Genomic DNA, 20,491 nt, shown 5'->3' with positions numbered 1-20,491 from the left:
CAAGCAATAAAGTAAAGAGTAACAGACTTCTAGTCTAGCTTGCGGTTTCGTTGATATTTTGTATCGAAATTAGGAAGGAAACTGTCTTGTACAAATATTTTGCGACTCAAAGTTTTTTTTTTATTCCGCATTCCGATGATTTTCGTACAAAAAATGGGTTTTTATTCGTAATTTGTCTGTCTTTAATTATTTTTTATTTTTAAAATTAAAAAAAAAAAATATTAAAAAAAATTAATTAAAAAAAATAAATTTAAAAAAAAATAAAACAAAAAATTTACAAATGAAAAAAAACAGTAAATAAAAAAAAAAAATAAAATAAAATAAAAACTAAATATTGTTTCAAAGAAAATAATTGTTTAATAAAAAAAATATTTAAATTAAATTAAGATTTTATTAATTATTAAAATTAATTAAAATTAAAAAAAAAATTTAATTTTTGAAAAATTAATTATATAAAAAAAATAAAATTTAATTTAAAAAATTAAAAAAAAAATAAAATTTAAATTTTTGAAAAATTATTTTTATATTAAATAATTTATATTTAATTGTTAAATTTAATTTTAATATTTTTTTTATTTTGTGTTTTTTATGTAATTGAAATTTAATTAAAAATATTTTAAAAATAATTAAAAATTAAAAGTTTTGGAAATAAAATTTAAAGTTTTAATTTAAATTAAATGTTTAATTTAGTTTTAAAATTATTTTTATTTTTTTTTATTCGTTTTAGCTCATTTTCAAATATTATTTTAATATCGTTTAAATTTTATTTATTTTTAAATTTTAAAAATATTAAATTTAATTTTATAAAATTAATTTTTATAAAAAAAAGCCAAAGAAATGTTAAAAAAAATTAAAAAAAGCCCACATAAAAATATTTTAATTAATTTTTTTATTAATTTAAATTTAATTAATTTTTTTAAATAATTAATTAATTTTGAATTTTAATTATAATTTTTTTGTTTTTAATGATTAATTTTATTAATTTAAATAATTATTATTTTTTATTTAAATATTTTAAGCTTTTTAAAAATATTTTTTATAATTAATTTAATTTAATTATTTAAATTAATTTGTATTTTAAAAATAATAAAAATACGCTCAAGCAAAAAAAAAATTTTTTACAAAATTTTTAAAATTAAAATTCTTACATTGTGTGCCTTTGTATCACATTCCCAAAAACACAGACGAATTTTTATGACACATTTTTTTTGTTTGTTTGAATTTTGTTATCTATTCTTTAATATTCCGGTAGTCGCGCGATGTTTTGATAACTTTTATCAGCCAAAAAATGACTCAGTGACAGGTGCTTAATTTTTCCATTCACCCACAAAAATTACGTTGTTTATTCGCGATTTCCTCCGAAAAAAAAGTAGAAAAAATAAACAAAAAATTACGTAGAATCCCCAACTCGTGTAGACTTTAATTTCAATTATTTTATTATTTTTCCATGTACGCTCATTAATATTCTTATTTTTTTGAACAACTTCCAAGAACTATAATTACATTCAATTTTTTTATAACTTTGTACCGAAGAGCAGAAAAAATTTTATTTAATGAGTGAGCTCAGCTGATTTTTTGCGAGAAATTTGATTCCATTTCATTTTATGGATATTTTATCGTTGCTTGTCGCGTCTCGTGTTGGAACCAAACATTCCACAAACAACTATGTATAAGTTGAAAAATTGCATATTTTTTGGCAGACGTTCAAGAAAGCAAGTGTGTGTGAGAGGGAGTTACATTTTTCGGATTTTCTTGTTGAGATAAATGAACCAGACCTCACCGACATTCCTACAAACTAATAATTTAATATAAATAAAACAAACGCATTTTTCACTTCATAAAAAATTAATTTTCTGTTAATTAATTTTTTTTCTTCTTCAGGGGCGGATTTTGTCTTATCGTCGAAATATTATCGAATTTTTAGAGTAAATTCTAGAAGTTGAAACCTGTTTCGAATGATGTCGTTGTCAACACATTTTGCGTTGCGCGATCGCAAAACAAACAAATTTTCAAAGGAATCTCAGTCGTTTATGATACGTGATGTCTTGGTAATTAATTTCAAAGTTTCATCATTTTTTTTTTGTTTGAAGTCGTCGTGTTAGACAACATCGGGATTATGTAAAATGTGATGAAAAACATTTTTCACGTGTCATGTATTTTTGTAAGTTTGCCTCGATGAGATATAATTTAATATATAAAACCACTTAAAACAGAGAAATAAATCAATGTGCGAGAAATTATTACAAAATTGCCCCGAAAAATTCTGCATAATATTTTTTTTTTAATTTTAAAAGTTGTTGATTTATTTAATTTATTATTATTTTTTATTTATTTAATAATTTTTTTTTTAATTTATTATTTTTTTTATAAAATTTTCTTCAAAAAAAAAAAAAAAAAAAAAAATTATATAATTAAATGAAAAAAAATTCATGGAATTTTTTTTGAGAATTAATTTAAAATTTTTTTTTAATTTAATTTTTTTTTATAAATTTTTTTAAAAAAAAATTTAATATATTAAAAAAAAAATTAAATAAATGAAAAAAAAATTCATGGAATTTCTTTTTTTTATTTATTTAATATTTTTTTTAAAATTATTTTTTATATTAAATTTTCTTTAATAAAAAAAATTATAAAAAAAATTAAATAAATAAAAAAAAAAAATTTTTTTTCACAGAATTTATTTCTCACGCAAAGAACATTGAACCGTCATGAAGAAATATGATTAATAAAAAATTCACAAAAAATAAAAAATGACAAATGCCATATGACGACGACTCGATATTATTACTCAACACTTATTTCATCTCAAAAATTACAATATATCCGTCAACAGAGTCTCGTCGAAAAAAATTATTTTTTTCTTAATATTTATTTGTTTACGCAAATAATACTACTCAAGCAGCAGTAGTAAAAGAGCGTAAAAATACGAAAATTGCATTAAGAAAATAAATTTTTAAAAATAGAAAAATGAATTGAAATAATTTTCTCATTATTCACGCATGTCGCTCGCTCCCACTTCATGAAAAAAATTTAAAAAAATATTTTTTTTCGAATTTTATTTTATTTTTTGTCAACAAACGACATCTCGTCATTCAATCTCAAAAATAATCAAATGAGCAATTTTTTGGCGTGATAAATTTAATTTAAATAATTTTTCCGCGATGACGTCATTTTTTTACAAATATTTTTGTTATGTTTGTCATTTATTTTTATATAAATTATAAATAAAGGGCCGTTTAATGTTTTTCATTTGAAAATTTTCGTGAGATGAGAAATTTTTATGTTTTTGTGATATGAGCTAAGAAAAATATTTTTAGATCGTCGTTTTACGTGAGCGAGTCCATTGAAAGCTTCGTGAGTGGGAAAAATCGCAGAATCATCGTTTTTCATGAGAAAAGTGTGTTTGTCAACACACATCGCGATGAAATGCGTTTGTCAAACATTTTTATTGTGCTTTTTTGTTTTATTTTTATTGTCGCGATTATTTTTCTTTTATTGCTGATAATTGCGAACACAATGCGTCCTTGTTAGAGGCAAAAAATTACTGTTCAAAATCTGTCGTCGGGTGCTTTGTGCGAGAAATTTCCTCATTCGCTCGTGTAGGTTATTTATTTGAAACAATTGAATTTTTTTAAATCTTATCACAAAATAATTCAATTGCCATTAATCAGTATTTTTTAAATATTTTTGATAATTTTTAATTGTTCTTATCAAATTTTAATTTTTTTCGGATTAAGATTAAATTATAACCTAATTTTTATTATTTTAATTTTTTTTCTTTCCTGTTAGATATCTTCTGTGATTTTTTTACGAGTAAAATCAACAAAATTTTTTTTTCTCAGTTGAGTCTTTCAAATTTTTTTTTTAAATATAAACAACTTAAAATTAGAATTTTTTTCTGGTTTCTCTTGAAGCGTTTTGTTTATCAAATCAATCAACAAATCATTGTTCAAGACGAAAATCGACCTTGAATTATTACGCTACGTGTCAAATATCCTAAAAGCGAAGGTTGAGTATCGACTTATCGAAAAAAATAAATGAGCAATTAAAATATATATTGATCTCGGTCGATAACAACACAACACACGAAATATTTGTCAATAACACGCGAAATGGCGGCGTCAAGGTTAAGAATTTTTCGTCGTCTTCTTCTTCTTCTTCAAGGATGCCAATGAATTGCATTCCTTTTGTTCTTGTTTTTGACATGAGACAGAGGGAAAATTTTCAATGAACTTTATTTTCTTCATTAACGGTATCCTTGAATTTTTTTTTTGCTTTTTTTAATGTCAAAATACATTAAAACCGGTAGATTTTTTTTTTGTAAATAATTTAAAATAAATAAATATTTTTAAATTTCTTCGTCCTTCAGTTTTAAGTAATTTAAGTCAAAATAATATGAAAATGTAATAATATTTTAAAATTTTCTCATAATAAAAAATTTATTGGAATTTAATTTAAATAAAATTTAATTTAATAAAAAATAAATTAAATTTAAATTAAAAAAATTTAAAATTAAATCAAATTAGGTAAAAAAAAAATTTTAAAAATAAATACCTAATATTTTTTAAGAAAATTTTAATTTTTTAAAAAAATAAAAAATATTCGTTTAAATTAATTAAAAACTAATATTATTTTATTTTCAATATTTTTTTTTTAACGAAAAATCTTATTAAATAACATTAAAATTTTACATTCATTATTTAAATTAAATTAAAATTATTTATCAATTTTTTTCTTTGATTATATTATATTTTAATAAAATTTTATATTTAATATTTATTTAAATAATATGGAAAAATTCAAATATTTAGAAATATTGCGAAAAATTTTACTCTTTTAATATTTGATGATTTATTTAATTTTGCTTTAATAAAAAATTAATAGTTTTTAAAAAAATTAATTTAAATTATTTTTTTTATAAATTTAAAAAAAAAAAATTAATTAAATTGAATATGAAATAAATTCAATATTTTTTATTAATTAATTAAATTTTATTTATTTTTACTTATTATCTTAATTTATTTTTTTTTTTAATAATATTTCATAAATAATTTAGTTTAATAAATTAATAAATAATTAATAAATGTTTAATTATTTAAAAAATATATATTATTAAATAAATTAAAATAATAAGTGAAAATGAATAAAATTTAATTAGTTAATAAAAAAAATAATTTTATATTGAATTTAAATTAATTAAAATTTTTGAAATATTTTTTATAAAAGAAAATAAAAAAATTTAATTGTAAAATTTCTTCGTTCTTTAAAATTAAACCGAAACTCTAATTTATTTACTTTCAGATAAACCAATGTTTACTTGTTGCTTTATGTCCTCGCCAAAGTTCACACACAACCTTCGGTCTGTTCGGAGCCAAACGACAATTTCCTCGAAAGTGCAGTTACTTGCAATATCATGCCATATAAAAACCGATCATTATAGAAAGGTCACAAGCAACAACAACAACAACATGTTAGATTATCATAGCTTATTCATAAAGCGAATGTCGTCATGGTAATCGGAACGGACACCGGCATAATATAATGCACAACGCGACGAACAAAACAAAAAATTTCATTATCAAACATAATACGGTTAAGGGTCAAGAGAACTTTTGTATGTGTGTGAGTTCTGCGCAACCGCTTGCTTTATTTAACGCAAAATGCAAGAGATTTCGTCTCAAAATTAACTTTTTTTTTTGAAATCTTACCTTGAGGAACACCAGATTTCCGTCACGAGCTGCTATGTAAACCTGTTCCCGATAATCCATGGCTTTGTGTTGAGGCATATTCTGCTTCGGCTGAACAGCGGGTAACAAATATAGAAGATCCACAATTGAAGATTTTTGTGTTCCCGTACAAAAAATAATAAAATAAAATAATAAAACAGAACAAAACTCGACACTTGGGGTCTTCTTGTTCTTTCTCTTTTTTTCTCTTCTTTCTTCTTCTTTTTTTTGACGAACGTCAAACAAAGATGCAACAAATGCCTACTAAATGTTAGCAATTGCCTTTGTTACTTTTTTTTATATAACTTTTTATTCGGGCGACAAAAAGCTAAAACAATTTCTTCCTGAAATTCCTCGTTGTAATAATAATAAATATGTCGTCGTCGTCGGTTACAACAAAATGGCCTCAATTTATTTATTTTTACTTTTTATTGTGTGTTTGTCGTAATTTAATCAAACTTTTATCATCATTATATTTATTATTAATTATTTTTTTTTCTGAAATTTTTCTCTATAACAACAACGCCTTTTGTGTCGGATGTGATATGTGGCGAATGCAATAAACACGAAAGAACGCTGATATTTATTTGCCCTTTTTTTATTTATTCTTCTAGATTATACTTTTTTGTTGTTGTTGTGAATTGTATTTTACTCTGCACAAATATTACACAAAAGAAGATACGCGACGGTTTTCAAAGTCGAGTAAATTGGTTAGATGTTTACATTTGCACAGCTCAAGACAAACTGAAATGTGAATGAATTCAATGGCAGATTGTCGGTAATTCGTTCCGTGTTTCTATGTTTCTACACGGAAAAATGAATAAAAGTTACATGTAGTGAAATTTTGTTGGAGATGTGACTTTTATGGTTTATTACAACTACCCTGAAGACAAAAATATCCGTCGTCGTAAGTATTTGTGTACTTATGAATTTTGTCAATGTGTTGGTATAGAATTCATTTGCATGAACATTTACGTTAAATTTTTTTTTTCATTTAAATATTTTTGAAATTTATGAACTATTTTTTTTTTTTTGTAAAACTCGTACTCAAATAATTTTTCTATATTTTTTAATTTTATTTTGAAATAATTTGAGATAATTAACTTAAAATAATTTGTGAAAATTAATTTAAAATAATTTATGAAAATTTTTAATAAATAATGTGAAATTTTACAAAATTATGAAGTTTTGAAATTTTACAAAAAATATTAGTGAACAAAAAAGTTCATGATTCAACTGAAAATATTTTATTTGATATTTCAACTGAATTCTCAAATTAATAATTTACAGGGTCAGATCAGCTGATGAATGAATCATGCGAAAATCCAATTACGAGCCTCTTTGAGACGAATGAAAGTGATAAGTAAGCAGTTTCAAATTCAAGGCATCAATTTTAATTTTTATAAATTTTGACGTATTTTGTTAAAAATTTAACAAATTTTATGTCAAATTTTAAAAAAATAAAATTTTTAATAATTTTTATGAAAAATTAATTGTATGCAATTTAAAATTCATTGAAATAAATGTTAAAAGTAGAAAATTTGTTGAAAAAATCGTTGAAGTTAGTACGTTGGATCATCACAAGATGGCAGTCAAGAAGATCATTTGATAAATGGCATCCATTTAGACATGTTTAAATTGTTCGTTCATATTAATTTTTAAATTTTTTATACAAAAATAAATTAAATATTCATACTAAAAAAAAATTATGAATTGAAAAAACTTTAATTAATTAAAAAAAAAAATTTTTATGTAGGTTTTATGCCATATTAAATGTTTTATTTCAATTGATTCAGAAAGCGTGAATTAATTAAATAAGAAATTTAGCGCCAAAAAACTTGTTTAAATATTTATTATTTCATTAAAGAAAACCTTAATAAATAAAATAAAAAATAATTTAATTTTTCGTTTTAAAAAAAAATTAATTTTTATTTATAAAAAAATTACAAATAATTTTTAGTTTAAAAAATTTAATTTTTAATTTAATTTTAATAAATTTTTTAATTTTTTTTAAATTATTGTATAATATATTTATTAAATTACTTAAAATAATTTTGTGAAATAAAAATTAATAAATATTAAAAAAGCTAATTTCATTAATAAATTAGTTAATTAATTTTAATAATAAACTACATATAATTTTATATATAAAAAAATTCAAATGAAATAAAATAAATAAAAAAAAATAAAAAAAATAAATAAATAAAAATAAATAAATTAAGAAAAATGAAAAAAAATAAATTAAAAAATTAAATAAATAATAAAATAAATTAAATAAAAATATAAATTAAAAAAAAAATTAAAAAAATAATAAAAATAAAATAAATCAAAACAAAACAAGAAAAAAAACTCCCGAAGACACGAAACTTTTCTTCAGAGTAAATAAATAACGGGAAATTGTCTCTCTCACACCTTCCCTCATGTGTTAATATAAAACCACAAAACCACCCGGGTAATTTCTTTTTGAATCGATTGTCATATGTTAGTCACACACAAACACACAGGCACACACACACGGTACTCGACACAAAGTTGCTCATGTCAGGTAGACGTTTACCGATTATACGAATGAAAATCACCACATTGTTTTGTTTATGTTGTGTTATTTCAATTCGTTTTTCCTCTTCATAACGCTTTTTTTCCCTCGTCCGTTTGAATGAATTGCGAGAGTGGTAATTGATTGAGTTGAGTAGGTAAGTTTTTTTTTTTTTTGTTGTTTGTGAGAAAGTGTGCCGGCATGTGCTCTCGTACCTCCATAGATACTCACGTGCCGCCGCTACGTAGGAAAAATAAAGATGGGAGCGAAGTTTGCTCTTAATGTGTGCCGCCATGTTTTTTCTTAAAAAAATTATTCTCAATCCTCTCATATTTTCGTGCCGTCTCTTTCGTGCACGCGCGTTCGGGCGAGACAAGCTGTTTCAGTTATCAATCTGTGCATGCGGTGCATGGCGCTGTACGCGGCAGCTACTAAATAATATGTTCATGTTATATTAAGTGTATCGTTTAGTCGATCGTTTTTGCGTGTTTTTTTTTGTGTATTTTATTTCTCAGCTGAAAGCAACAGTGCTACAAATTACAGTACACACGAAGCGAGACGTTTCGAGAGTTTCGCTCGGCAGGCACACATGAGAATTTAACACAAAAAAGACACAACATTGACACGTTGTTGTGTACCGTAATACGATTAGTTTCAATCAAATACTTGACGAAGGCGGATTTATTTCTTGCGTCTCACGGAAAAAATATTGCGCGAACTCTCGTTTCTCGTGAACTACGTACGGATAGCCGGGTGTCGATAGACAGACGACAGGTTGGTATGAATTTAAGCGGAATATAATCAAGTGGAAAAGATCACGATAATTATTGTAGACACATGTATACGGTAGCAGAATTAACTGAAATTAAATGTACGGCTGCGGTTTTCTACACGTCGCTCGCAACATTCCTCTCGTGTACACTTTTAAAAGGTGTTAATTAAAATATTATTTCATACTTGATCGGAGCTTTGTGTGTTGAATTTTTGATTTCTAAGCAATGTTATCTGCTACACGCGTCTCATTTAAATTCAGGAAGATTGCTCAAAAGTGATAAGAAAGTGATAAAATAAATTAATTGTTTGTTCATCATATCTCTCTTAAATATTTTTATTTTTTTTTTGTTTTTCGTAAACACGCGGATTATCGTGACACGACAAATTATCTCATCTTGTCTAATGTACAAAGTGTGAATATTTTTTTAAAAAAATTTTAATTACATATTTATTTGACTTTTGACAAAATGTAGCAGATTATTAATTAATTTGTATTAAAAATTTATTTTTTTTTTATTTTTTTTTTATTTAATAAATGAATAAAAAAAAATAAAAATTATAAAAAATAAAATTAAATTAATAAAAATAAATTAAATTTATTTTTTTTTATTTTTGAAATTATTCTTAGTTATAAAATAAAAAAAAGTTATAAAAAAATTATTTTAAAATTTATTAAATTTTAATTAATTTTTTTTTTTTAGTAAAATTTAAAATTATTTTAAAAATTATTTCAATAAATTAATAAAAAAATATTTAAAACTAAAATAATTAATAAATTAATTAAATATTAAATAAATAATTTAAAAATTAATTTTTAAAAATATTTTTTTTAATTTTCGAAATTATTTTTAATTATAAAATTAAAATTATATAAAAATTATTTTAAAAATACTTTTCAAAAATTATTTAAAAAAATATTATAAATTAAATAAAAAATAAAATTAAATTTTATATAAATAATTTAATATTAGTTTAATTTAAAAATTTAAAAAAATTTTTTAAAATATTTTTTTTTTAATTTTCGAAATTATTCATCATGAAATTCAAATTTGATAAAAATTATTTTATAACTTTAAAATTTTTTTTAAAATTATTAATTTCTTAAAAAAAAAAATAATTTCAAAATTAGAAAAAAATATATTAAAAATTATATATAATATAAATTAATTAATTATTAATATTTATTTAATAAAAAAAATTTTTTTGGACTTTGATATGACTTTGTTTATCTATACGGAATTAAGACAGTTAATTCCAGTTATTCTAAATATTTATTTTTATTTATTTTGAAACATTTTCTAATCTTTCTTCTCTTTTAAATTTCATTTCAGTTTATCAAAGGAGATTATAAAAGTGATTTATTGCCGTTTTTCGAGCATTATTGTTTCAATTAAAAAAAAAAAAATAATAAAATAAAAAAAAATCAACTCGTGCAGTGATTTAAAAATCGCATAAAAAGGGGAGAAACAAAAAAAAAATAATAAAAAAAAATATAAAACGAAGAGGTTAATCAAAAGTGCCAATTAGCCCAATAAACCACACAATTAATTTATGTACATGGCACATGAACAACAACAAACGTCGTGTCGTCGTTCGTCGGTAAATGTATGAAGAATAAAAATTCATGCGCCTTGTAACGTTCTGCAAATAAAGTACGACGAGAGTGAGTTTAGTGATGATAATCGCCCCCTTTTATTTTTTTTATCTAAATATACTTATAAACATACAAAAACACACATAAAAATACCTTTTGTAGAGCATTCAAGCTTTTAACACTCTACTCGGGCGTACTATAAACATATACGGCACGTTGCCTGTTTACATGTTCAATTAGCACGTGGTGTGAAATAACATAAATTTAATGAAGTGAAGTGAAAAAAAAATTGTTAGCAATTGCAACAAATAATAATAATAATAATAAAAAGAAAAGAAAGAAGTGTTAAACGTAAAAATAAATACCGCCGCTGTGTATTAAAAAAATAAATAAATAAGCGGAAACGAAAGACGACAGAAAAGAAAAGAAGAGATAATAATTATAATAAAAATAATAATTTCGTTAAACTTTTTTTTTTTGCACTTTTAATTATCTGAATAATTTAAGTGATTATAATTAATTAAAAAATAAAATAAAAAAAAAACAAAATAAACATTTTAAAAAAATAAAAAAAAAAAAAATAAATAATTAATTAAAAAAAATTAAATTACTATTTTATTATTAATAAAAAACGTCAATTCGATCGATTTGATACAAAAAATTATTAATATTATTTTATAAATAATTATTCGCTCAGATACGAAAGAAAAGAGAAAAGAAGATAAAAATAATTAAGAAGTGAAACTAGATCAATTAAAGATATTGGAGCAAAAAAATAAAAAAAAAATAATAATACCGAGAAAATAACGAATAAAAGCAGTGACAGTGGATATTAACTTTACTTAATTGGATTATTAGAAATGCAAGAAGCCGTGAAAAGGATTTCGTTTAATAAGGTAAATAAAATTATTTTTTTTTATTTATTTATTTTTTTAATTGGACAGGAATTCGTATTAAAGTTTTGTTTTTATATTTTTTTAATTATACGAAGAAAATTATTTTTTTTATTATAAAACTTTCATGGTGACGACGTTCATTAAATATTATTGTTAAAACTTTTTTTTTAAATACTTTAAAATAATATTTAATTTACAAGAATTTTTTTTATTTCTTTAAAGAAAACTTATATTACAAACCTTGACATACATTTTCATAGAAATTTTCATAAAAAATGTAAAGAAAAAAGTTTATCGATAAAATATTCAGTGTATCACTCCGTTTGACGATTATTATGTGAATGTTCGTACATATGGGCTTTATACTCCTTTTGACTTGTTCAATCGTATCGGAAACCCCCTTTTCAACCCAAAAATTATTTACATGAAACACGATAATTTGAATTTGTAAAGTTTCTGTGTTCAAAGGAAATATTTCATTCACACAGAGAGAAATTATATTCTACCTACAACTTACCTTTGATGAGCGAGTGAATTTATTATGCATGATTTTCTGCTGCTATCATGCTTGTCAATTTCACATAAATTTATTATGATTTACTTGGTTTCTGCGTCAGTTGCAACGAGTCAAGTGCCTTTGGTGTCTTTTATCATCATTATCGTCGTCGTAGTCGATGTCGGCTTTGTGATTATATTAACAACTGTGATTTTCTCTTTTTTTGCGGCTATCGGCAATGAACAGGAAAAAAAAGTATGATTGACGTCGATTTGTCGTTGTGTGAAAATTTTCTTTATTTATTTTTTGTTGTTTGTTAAATGAATAAAAAAAATAATAAATTGATTGGAAGTATCAATTTAAATTATTTTAGAAATTTAATTTAAAAAGAGCATATTAAATTATTATGTATATTTTATTTTATCTTCTACTTATTTTTTTTAATTTAAATTTTTTATTTGTTTAATTAAATTTTAAAAATTTATTTAATTAATTTATTTCAATTTTTTAAAATTTTACTTGTTTTTTTTTATTAAAAAAATATTTAAAATAATTTCAATTAAAAAATCTTAATTTCATGATAAATTATTTTTAAAAATATTAATATTCAAATTATCATTTCAACTGTTTTTTAATAAATTTATTGAATAATAAAAAAAAATTATTCACTTTTTTTTTATTAATTTTTGCTAAATATTTTTTAAATTTTTATTTATTTATTTTTTGAAAAAAATTTATTGTCAAATGTTAAAAATCTTCTTTTATAACGTTAAAAAAAAATAATTTAATTTTTAAAAAATCTTTTTTTAAACTTTAATTTTAATAAACTTTAAAATAAAATAAATAAATTAAAAAAATTAAATTAAAAAAAATAAACATTAACTTTAAAAAAATTTTTTAAATTTTTAAAAATTTTTAAAAATATCATTTTTATATTTATTCAATTAAATTAAATTATTTAATTAAATAAATAGTTTTTCTTAAATTAAAAAAAAAAATAAAAAGTGAAAAAAATTAAAATATAAAAATAAAAAAATGTAAAAAATTATAAAAATATTTTTAAAAAATTATTTTAAAACCCAATTTAAATTAATTTTAATTTTATTTTAAATTTAAAATAATTTTTTTTATAAAATTCTTGAAAATTTACTTTTTAATTTTTTTAATGTACCTGTCGTCTCCATTTAAACAATTTTACCATAAATTCCTTTTGGTAGTAATTTAACTACATTAGGTACTTTCAAATATAAAAATATACAAAAACGGAGGTAATTTCATGCAATTTGTGTCGATAAACGCTGCATTTACTCGCTCGTGTTTGATATATATTTCATTCGACGAAATCCATTAGGGAGAAAATATCAAAATAATGGATTAATAAACTTTCGTCCAGCGTAATAAGTGATTATATCGATACGTTATGTACTTTTGTGGCGGTACGTTTATTGGGACAAATTTTCCATTACCCGAGTATGGCGCGACATTTAATATTCTGAACTGTTTGTTTTTCCACTTACTTACGGAAAAAAGATGGTATTTCAGGTTACTCATGCGACGTATGGAGTAAAAAATGAGGGAGGTTTACACACTCTGGCGATTATTTTATTATTTTGCCACTGATGTGCGATAAATACAATCGGATTTTTTTTTTGTGTGTTCGGCTTTCGGGGAATGCGCATGAGTCTCTCGCGTACAAAAGAGAGGAAGAAGAAGGCTAAAGGTGGCAAATTGTGCCGTCATACAGAACAACACCTTTGTTTGATGAATTGGGGGGGGGGGAGGCGGGGGTTGAAGCACTAAATTGAATGTAATTTGTACATGTATGCGATAAATCGTGTAAAATATTCAACAGCTCTCCGTGTTGATGTTGTTTGGTTGTCGGTTCCTACCTAAATAAACTACACAAAAGGCAACTTCCTCTCTTACGATTTTTTTTTCGTACGACGCGCAACGAGCAAACAAGCAAGCGTCGGTAAATTATCATAAGGTGTATTATGATAACGATGGGGGTACAATACCCGGAGTAGTAGTACATGAAGGAAGTTAATCACTGTAACCGCCATACTAATCGTTTTATTTCTCATTTTCTACTTCCTTTTCTTTGTCGTGCCAACGTTGCGTCGTCGTCGTCGTCGTCTTTCAACGACGTACAAACAATAATAATTGCATGACATGGAAGCGCGGTAATGTCGCACATGAATGAAAGTACACAAAAGAGAAAAAGAACAAAAAAGGAGTGAGAAAAGAAGAAAAAACTTAAATTAATTAACACACTTGTATTAATGATCCACAAATTGTAATTAAGAAATTAACATAAGCATTTTGCATGCTTGAATTCATTATTGCTTTGTAAAGTGTCTGGTCACGATTGTTTTTTGTTTTTTTCTTCTGTTGTCCTGCTTTTGTTTTTTTTATTTTTTGCCATGAATGTGTTAAATTATTTGATAAAATCACTTTGAGCTTCATTTATTTATTTATCTAATATTTACTTATTTTTTTATATTTTTAACAAAAATTTATAAAAAAAAATATTTAAAATAAATAAAAATAATTTTTTCATGAAAAAATATAAAAATATATCCAATATAAAATTTATTAATTAAATAATTTTCGTTATTTATTTATTTTTTTATGATTTAAAAATATATTTTTTTTTATTAATATTCATATTAAAATTATCATAAAAAAATAAATAAATTTAAAAAAATTTAATTAATAATTTTTAAATTTATAAATTTTTATTAAATTATTTTTATTCGTTTATAAAATAATTTAATTTTTTTTAATTAATTTAAAAAAAAATATATTATTGATTTTAATTTTATAATTAAAAAAATTTATAACTTAAAATAAAAATAAATTAATAACTTTAAATTTTTAAAATTTTATAAATTTATTTTTATTTATTTAATTTTTTAAATTAACAATTAATTTTTTAATGTGCTTATATTTATTATTTTGATTATTTTTAATTTTTATTGTAAAAAAAAAAATATTAAATTTAATACCTAAATTAATTTAATAAACTTTTTTTTACATTATTACAAACTTATTATTTAACATTTTATTTTGAAAAGAATTTTTTAATTAATTTAATATATTTTTAATTTTTTCTTATTTTTAATTTTATTATTTAAATTATTTAATTTTTATTTTTTAATATTAATTTAATTTTTACTAATTTTTATTATTTTATTTTTATTATTTTTTTAAATAAAAAATTATTATAAATGATTTTTTAATTTTTATTTTAATTATTTTTAAATTTGTCTGTCCTTTTAAAATTATTTTCATTATTAATTAAATAAATTATTTTTATTATTTACAAAATAAAGCTTAAAATAATATTTAATTAAATTTTATTAGTATTAATAAATTAAATTATATTTTCAATTAAAAATTAAATGAAAAAAATTATATTAAATTTTCTACAATTGAATTATAAAAATATTAATAAAGCGATAAAATCTTTCAACCTTTTCGTTTTCTTCAAATTTATTTATTTATTTGCTTTTTTTATTGGCAGCAGAAAGCCCGTCACTTTTGCACAACTTTATAAATCAAATGTCGAATATTATTAATAATAAAAAAAAAATCATAAAAAATCGTATCGTAAAAATTTATCTATCAATGAAAATAAATACTTTGAAATGTTTGATCAAACAAACGTTAAATCATCAATTATAATATTAAAACATTTTTTTTTCATCATTTTAAATCATTTGCCATAAAATTTCACAATTTAACCGATTATTAATATTTTTGGCATTCGTTCAAATGTGCCTCGGTCATTATTTATACAAATTTTCTGTATGCCAAAATGCGATGAACGAACAAAAAAAAATCAAGAGAAGTAACTAAATAATCATTAAATAAATAAATTATTATCGTGAATGATGTTTGAGCGAAAACAAATATAATAAAATAATAACGAGTGAAAAAGAACACAACAGGTTCAACAAAAAAACGAAAAAAACTGCCATTTATTATATTTACATTAACATTCTTCAACAAATAAGTTTATATCGTGTTTTTTTTCGCTGCGTCTTTCGCGTTGTTTGTTTTGAGGTATAATTTGGCGCAAAGACATGTGTGTTCGGTTAGTTAAATACAATACACGTAATTTGTGTGTTAATTTAAGTGAGTGGACCTACCAAATACTCATCATCATCGTTGTCATTCACGAAGCAAGAGGAGAAAAAATTCATGTTAAAAGGGAAGCCAAAGATCAATGTCATGCGACGCGTTACACATGGCTAAGAATTTACAAGTTTTTCCCGCATATGTGTGTGTTTCACAGAACAAAAAAAGTTTGAGTTGGCGCTTGTTTTGACAGCTTACGACAAGAAAAGTATACAAGACGTTGCAGTAAAAGCTATTACATTATTACTCTGGATGGCTCTTGATGTTAAGTGCGCAAAAATTACTTGATGGTCATTATCGTCATTAATTCCTTACCACATTTTAAGCAATATTTTGAAAAAAAAAATGCATTTTATCCTTCTTCATGTATTTTTAAAAATTGAATTTCTAAAAAATAAAAAAAAATAATTTTAAGAGTTAAAAATTTTATTCAAGAAAACTTAAAAACATTTTAAATTTAATTTTTTTTTAAAAAATCAACTGAGCAAAATAGATTTTAATTTTTTTTATTCAATTTAAATTTGAAATTAAAAAAAAAATTTAAAATTTTAAAAAATTTTAAATTATTTAAAATTTAAATAAAAAATATTCTGAAACAAATTGATATATTTTTTATTTATTTGGAATTTTATTCATGAAAATAATTTTTAAATAATTTTAAAAATTAAAAAATAGAAATAAAATTAAAAATAAAAAAATAAAATTAAAAATAAAAAAAAATTTTTTTAAAATTTTTGGTTACTTTTAAAAATAAAATTAATTTAAACTTTAATTAAAAGAATTTTGTTCAATAAAATTATTTAAAACCAATAAAAAAAATAAAAAATTTTCAAAAATAAAATTAAAATAATTTCTTTAAAAGAAATAATTTACTTTTTTTATACTTTTTTAATTTTTTTAAAAGTTTATACATATTGAAGTGAATAAAAATTAAATTAAATTGATTTAAAAATTTAGATTTTTTTTAAAGAAATAAATTATTTAAATTTGTGTACCTACTTAATTTTAGTTTTTATTATTTTTTTTTTTAATTAAAAAGTAAATTGCTTAATTTAAAAATATAAAAAAAATTAAAAAGCAATTTTGAGTTAAATAAAAAAAATAAATTTATTTTTGTTTAAATTTTATATTTTTTTTAAATAATTTTTTTTTAAATTTTGTTAATTTTTAAATAAAATATTATTTAAAAAAATTTTATTTAATTTAAAAAGCGATCAAGCTTTAATTTTTTTTAACGAAAACTTTAATATTTTAAAGTATTAATTTCCAAAGTATAACATTACGACTAACTGGTTTATTTTTTTCCATTAAATATAATAATTACAGTTCACAACGAACGAAAGAAAGCAACATGTGTGTTGTTGACGTATCATTCTACCGAAAAAAATTGCAAATATTCAACATATATAATTATATATTTTATCCTAAAAAAATTTAAACATAAAAAAAATTTTTTTTTTCTTCAGAACAAGAAGCTCTTCGATAATTATTACGTGTCTAAACGCAAGAAAAAAAATAATTCAGCTGATTAATTTTGTACATTGGGTCACGAGAGAGATCTTTAACATGTCAAGTGCAATGACTTTTTTGTAATGAAATGATCTCGAGTTAATTTATCACTAAATCAATTCTCACTAAAATAAATAAAAAACACCTAATACATCATGTCATGCCGAGCGACAGCAGCAGATACTTACAAGTCGTGATATCTTATAGTTATGCCTCCAGTACTAATTTTATTTAAATAATTTCTCACATTAACATGATTACGCGCTGCTTGCCGTGCAGGTTTAATTTTTTTTCCTCCATTCTTTCATCGTTATTTGTTATTTTGCATTTAATCTGCTTAAAATGTGTAAGTCTTCTTGCGTTGTTGTTGTTGTTGCATGTTTTTATATTTATTTTTTTTTCAGTGAATTTTACAACTTATTTGCATGTAACTGCAAACCACGGCAAACGTGTGTTTTGGAGTGTCTCGTAAAATTTATTTAAATGAGACACTGCGCGAGAGAGAGAGTAAATATTATATATGCTTATGTTGTTCTTGACGGAAATTATGTTGAATTCGTGTAAAAAATGCACTTTAATTCACACAGAAGCTGCTTTTAATTTTATTTCGTATCGCGTAATAAATTCGCTCGCAGTTAAATAAGAATTTGCGTTTATTTTCCTTTAAACATGCATAAATTACAAGAAAAAATAAAAAAAGTTGATTATATCTGCTATTTATTCTTCTATCCGCAGAAAAGTGAAGAAATATAAAATAAAATAATAATAATAAATTTCTTTATTCACTCGTACTTTTCAATAGGTTGTCTCGCAGCTTGCACAAAATCTGACTAATTTATCGTTCAGTCTCGTGCAAAAGAAAAAGTTCATATTTCAAATGCAGATAAATAAATAAATAAGAAGAAAGAGAAGAAAATACGACGCAGCTAATTCAAACATTTCATTACCAGTCCTACAATTCACAACTAATTTTAATGATTATTATTATTATATTTTCTGTGAGTTTGTAATTTAAATTAAAGATAAAATGCGAAATGATGTTAATTTAATACTCATTTATACACAATTTTAATACTAATAAAACACGAGTAGCGCAAGACGAGACCGAGCGTTAAACAGCCAACCATCAGCAAATAAATAAGTGGGAAGATGATGTTTAAACTTGTCTCTCTGTCAGTGACGGGAAGCTGCGGGAAATGTAAAAATATTTTTTTTTTTTTTCAAATTAAAATAATTAAATAAAAAAATAATAAAAATAAAATTTTTGAAACAAAAAAATAAGCTAAAAATTTATTTTAAAAAATTAAAAATAAAAATTTGTACATTTAAAAAATAAATAAAATTTAATAAAAATTAATTAAAAAATAATTAAAATTTAATAAAATTAAGAATTTTATAAAAATTTAAATTTTAAAATTTTAAATTATTTTTAAGTAATTTATTAAATTATTTAAAGTTTTTTTTTATTAAAAGTTCTCAAAATAAAAATATATTAATATCTAATTAAAAAAAATAATAAAATTGTTTTTTTATATATTTTTTTAAAATTAGATTTTCAAAATTTTATTTTTTATTTTTGGAAACATATTTTAATTTTTTTAATTAATTAATTTTTTATTTGTTTAGTTATGTTTTTAATTAAAATTTAACTTTTTATATTAATTTTTATTAATTACCTAACTAATAATTTTTATAAAATAATAAAAAAAATAAATTTTTAATTTGTTTAAAATTATTTTTTCAATATTTAATTTTTTTTAAATTGTTTTTTTTAGAAAAAAAGGAAGTTTAAAAATAAATTGAAAAATAACATAATTCCAAAAATAATTTTTAAAATATTTTTCGAAAATAAAAAAAACTCTAAGAATTAAATAAAAAAAATAAATATTGAAAAAAATTAAAAGTTAATTTTTTCTTTTAAATATTATAAAATTTAAAATTTTTTGCTTGGTTATGATTTATTCTAAAAAAAATTAAAACTTACCTTTTTTAAATTTTCTATTCCATCTTCAGGCCCTGTTTATTACACAGAGTCAGAAATCGCATATTCGGGAATTAAAAATAATGATGTGAAAAGATAAAATTGCGAGAAAATTGTAAATTTATTTTTCACGTTATTTATTTTTTTTCTCTCGTATGTTTACTGAATTAATGGGCATAATGATGATACTTTCTGAAAAATACAAAAAAAAATTAAATAAATAAAAAAAAAATAAAGAACGAGAGGAAATAAAATGACAACTGATTATGTCGGTTGGTCGAGCAAGCAAGCGGTGTCGCGATGTCGCGCACACATTTTTGCTTCAATAAAATCCGCAATGATGCTGATGATGAATTTGTAATTAATTAATTTTAAACTGCACTCGCATAACGTGCACGTTCTTTTGAGTAATTTGTGTTTTATTAGCATGTGAAAGGAAGTTTTTTTTTGCTGCAAATGTTGGCACGGAAAACACATTTGTGACATTTTATTACATAAATTATCGTTTTAATGATTTATATAAATGTGAGTCACATTTTTTAAAACGATTTTTTCTTTTTTCACGAAAAAAAATAATTTTTTTTTTTAAATTAAATAAAAACAAAAATCTAATCAAAATATTTATGTTTTTACATTAGTGTCATACTTAAATATTTTTTAACGCCACTCTTAACCTCTTCACACATAATATTATCCGATATTATTATGCCGCGATATAAATCTAATTTATTTAGTCACTTATTTATAAACAAACATCAAAAAATAATGTTGAAGATAATGCCAAGTAGCATTTTTTGTGTATTATTATTGTTTGTTGCCAACGATTTTTCTTTCTA

At 21.4% G+C, this 20,491-nt stretch overlaps 2 protein-coding genes across 2 annotated transcripts in view; one reads left to right on the top strand and one right to left on the bottom strand.

Moving 5' to 3' along the window:
- LOC134827865 (protein fem-1 homolog CG6966) overlaps nt 1-6,451 on the bottom strand; it is a 36,140-nt gene extending 29,689 nt beyond the window's left edge. The window contains exon 1 of the mRNA XM_063840727.1: nt 5,709-6,451. Coding sequence (XP_063696797.1) covers nt 5,709-5,786 — 78 coding nt within the window. The 5' untranslated portion in view covers nt 5,787-6,451. The remainder of the gene's footprint in view (nt 1-5,708) is intronic.
- A 4,827-nt stretch (nt 6,452-11,278) lies between these two features.
- The window catches only part of LOC134827864 (protein groucho), a 167,816-nt gene continuing 158,603 nt past the window's right edge, over nt 11,279-20,491 (top strand). Inside the window, exon 1 of the mRNA XM_063840721.1 lies at nt 11,279-11,526. The gene's annotated coding sequence lies outside the window, so the exon portion shown is untranslated. The remainder of the gene's footprint in view (nt 11,527-20,491) is intronic.

Source organism: Culicoides brevitarsis, chromosome 1, assembly GCF_036172545.1.
Source record: "Culicoides brevitarsis isolate CSIRO-B50_1 chromosome 1, AGI_CSIRO_Cbre_v1, whole genome shotgun sequence".
In the NCBI taxonomy this organism is placed as follows: Eukaryota; Metazoa; Arthropoda; class Insecta; order Diptera; family Ceratopogonidae; genus Culicoides; species Culicoides brevitarsis.
Note: the sequence above shows the minus strand (reverse complement) of the source record. Positions and strands in the feature narration are given on the sequence as shown.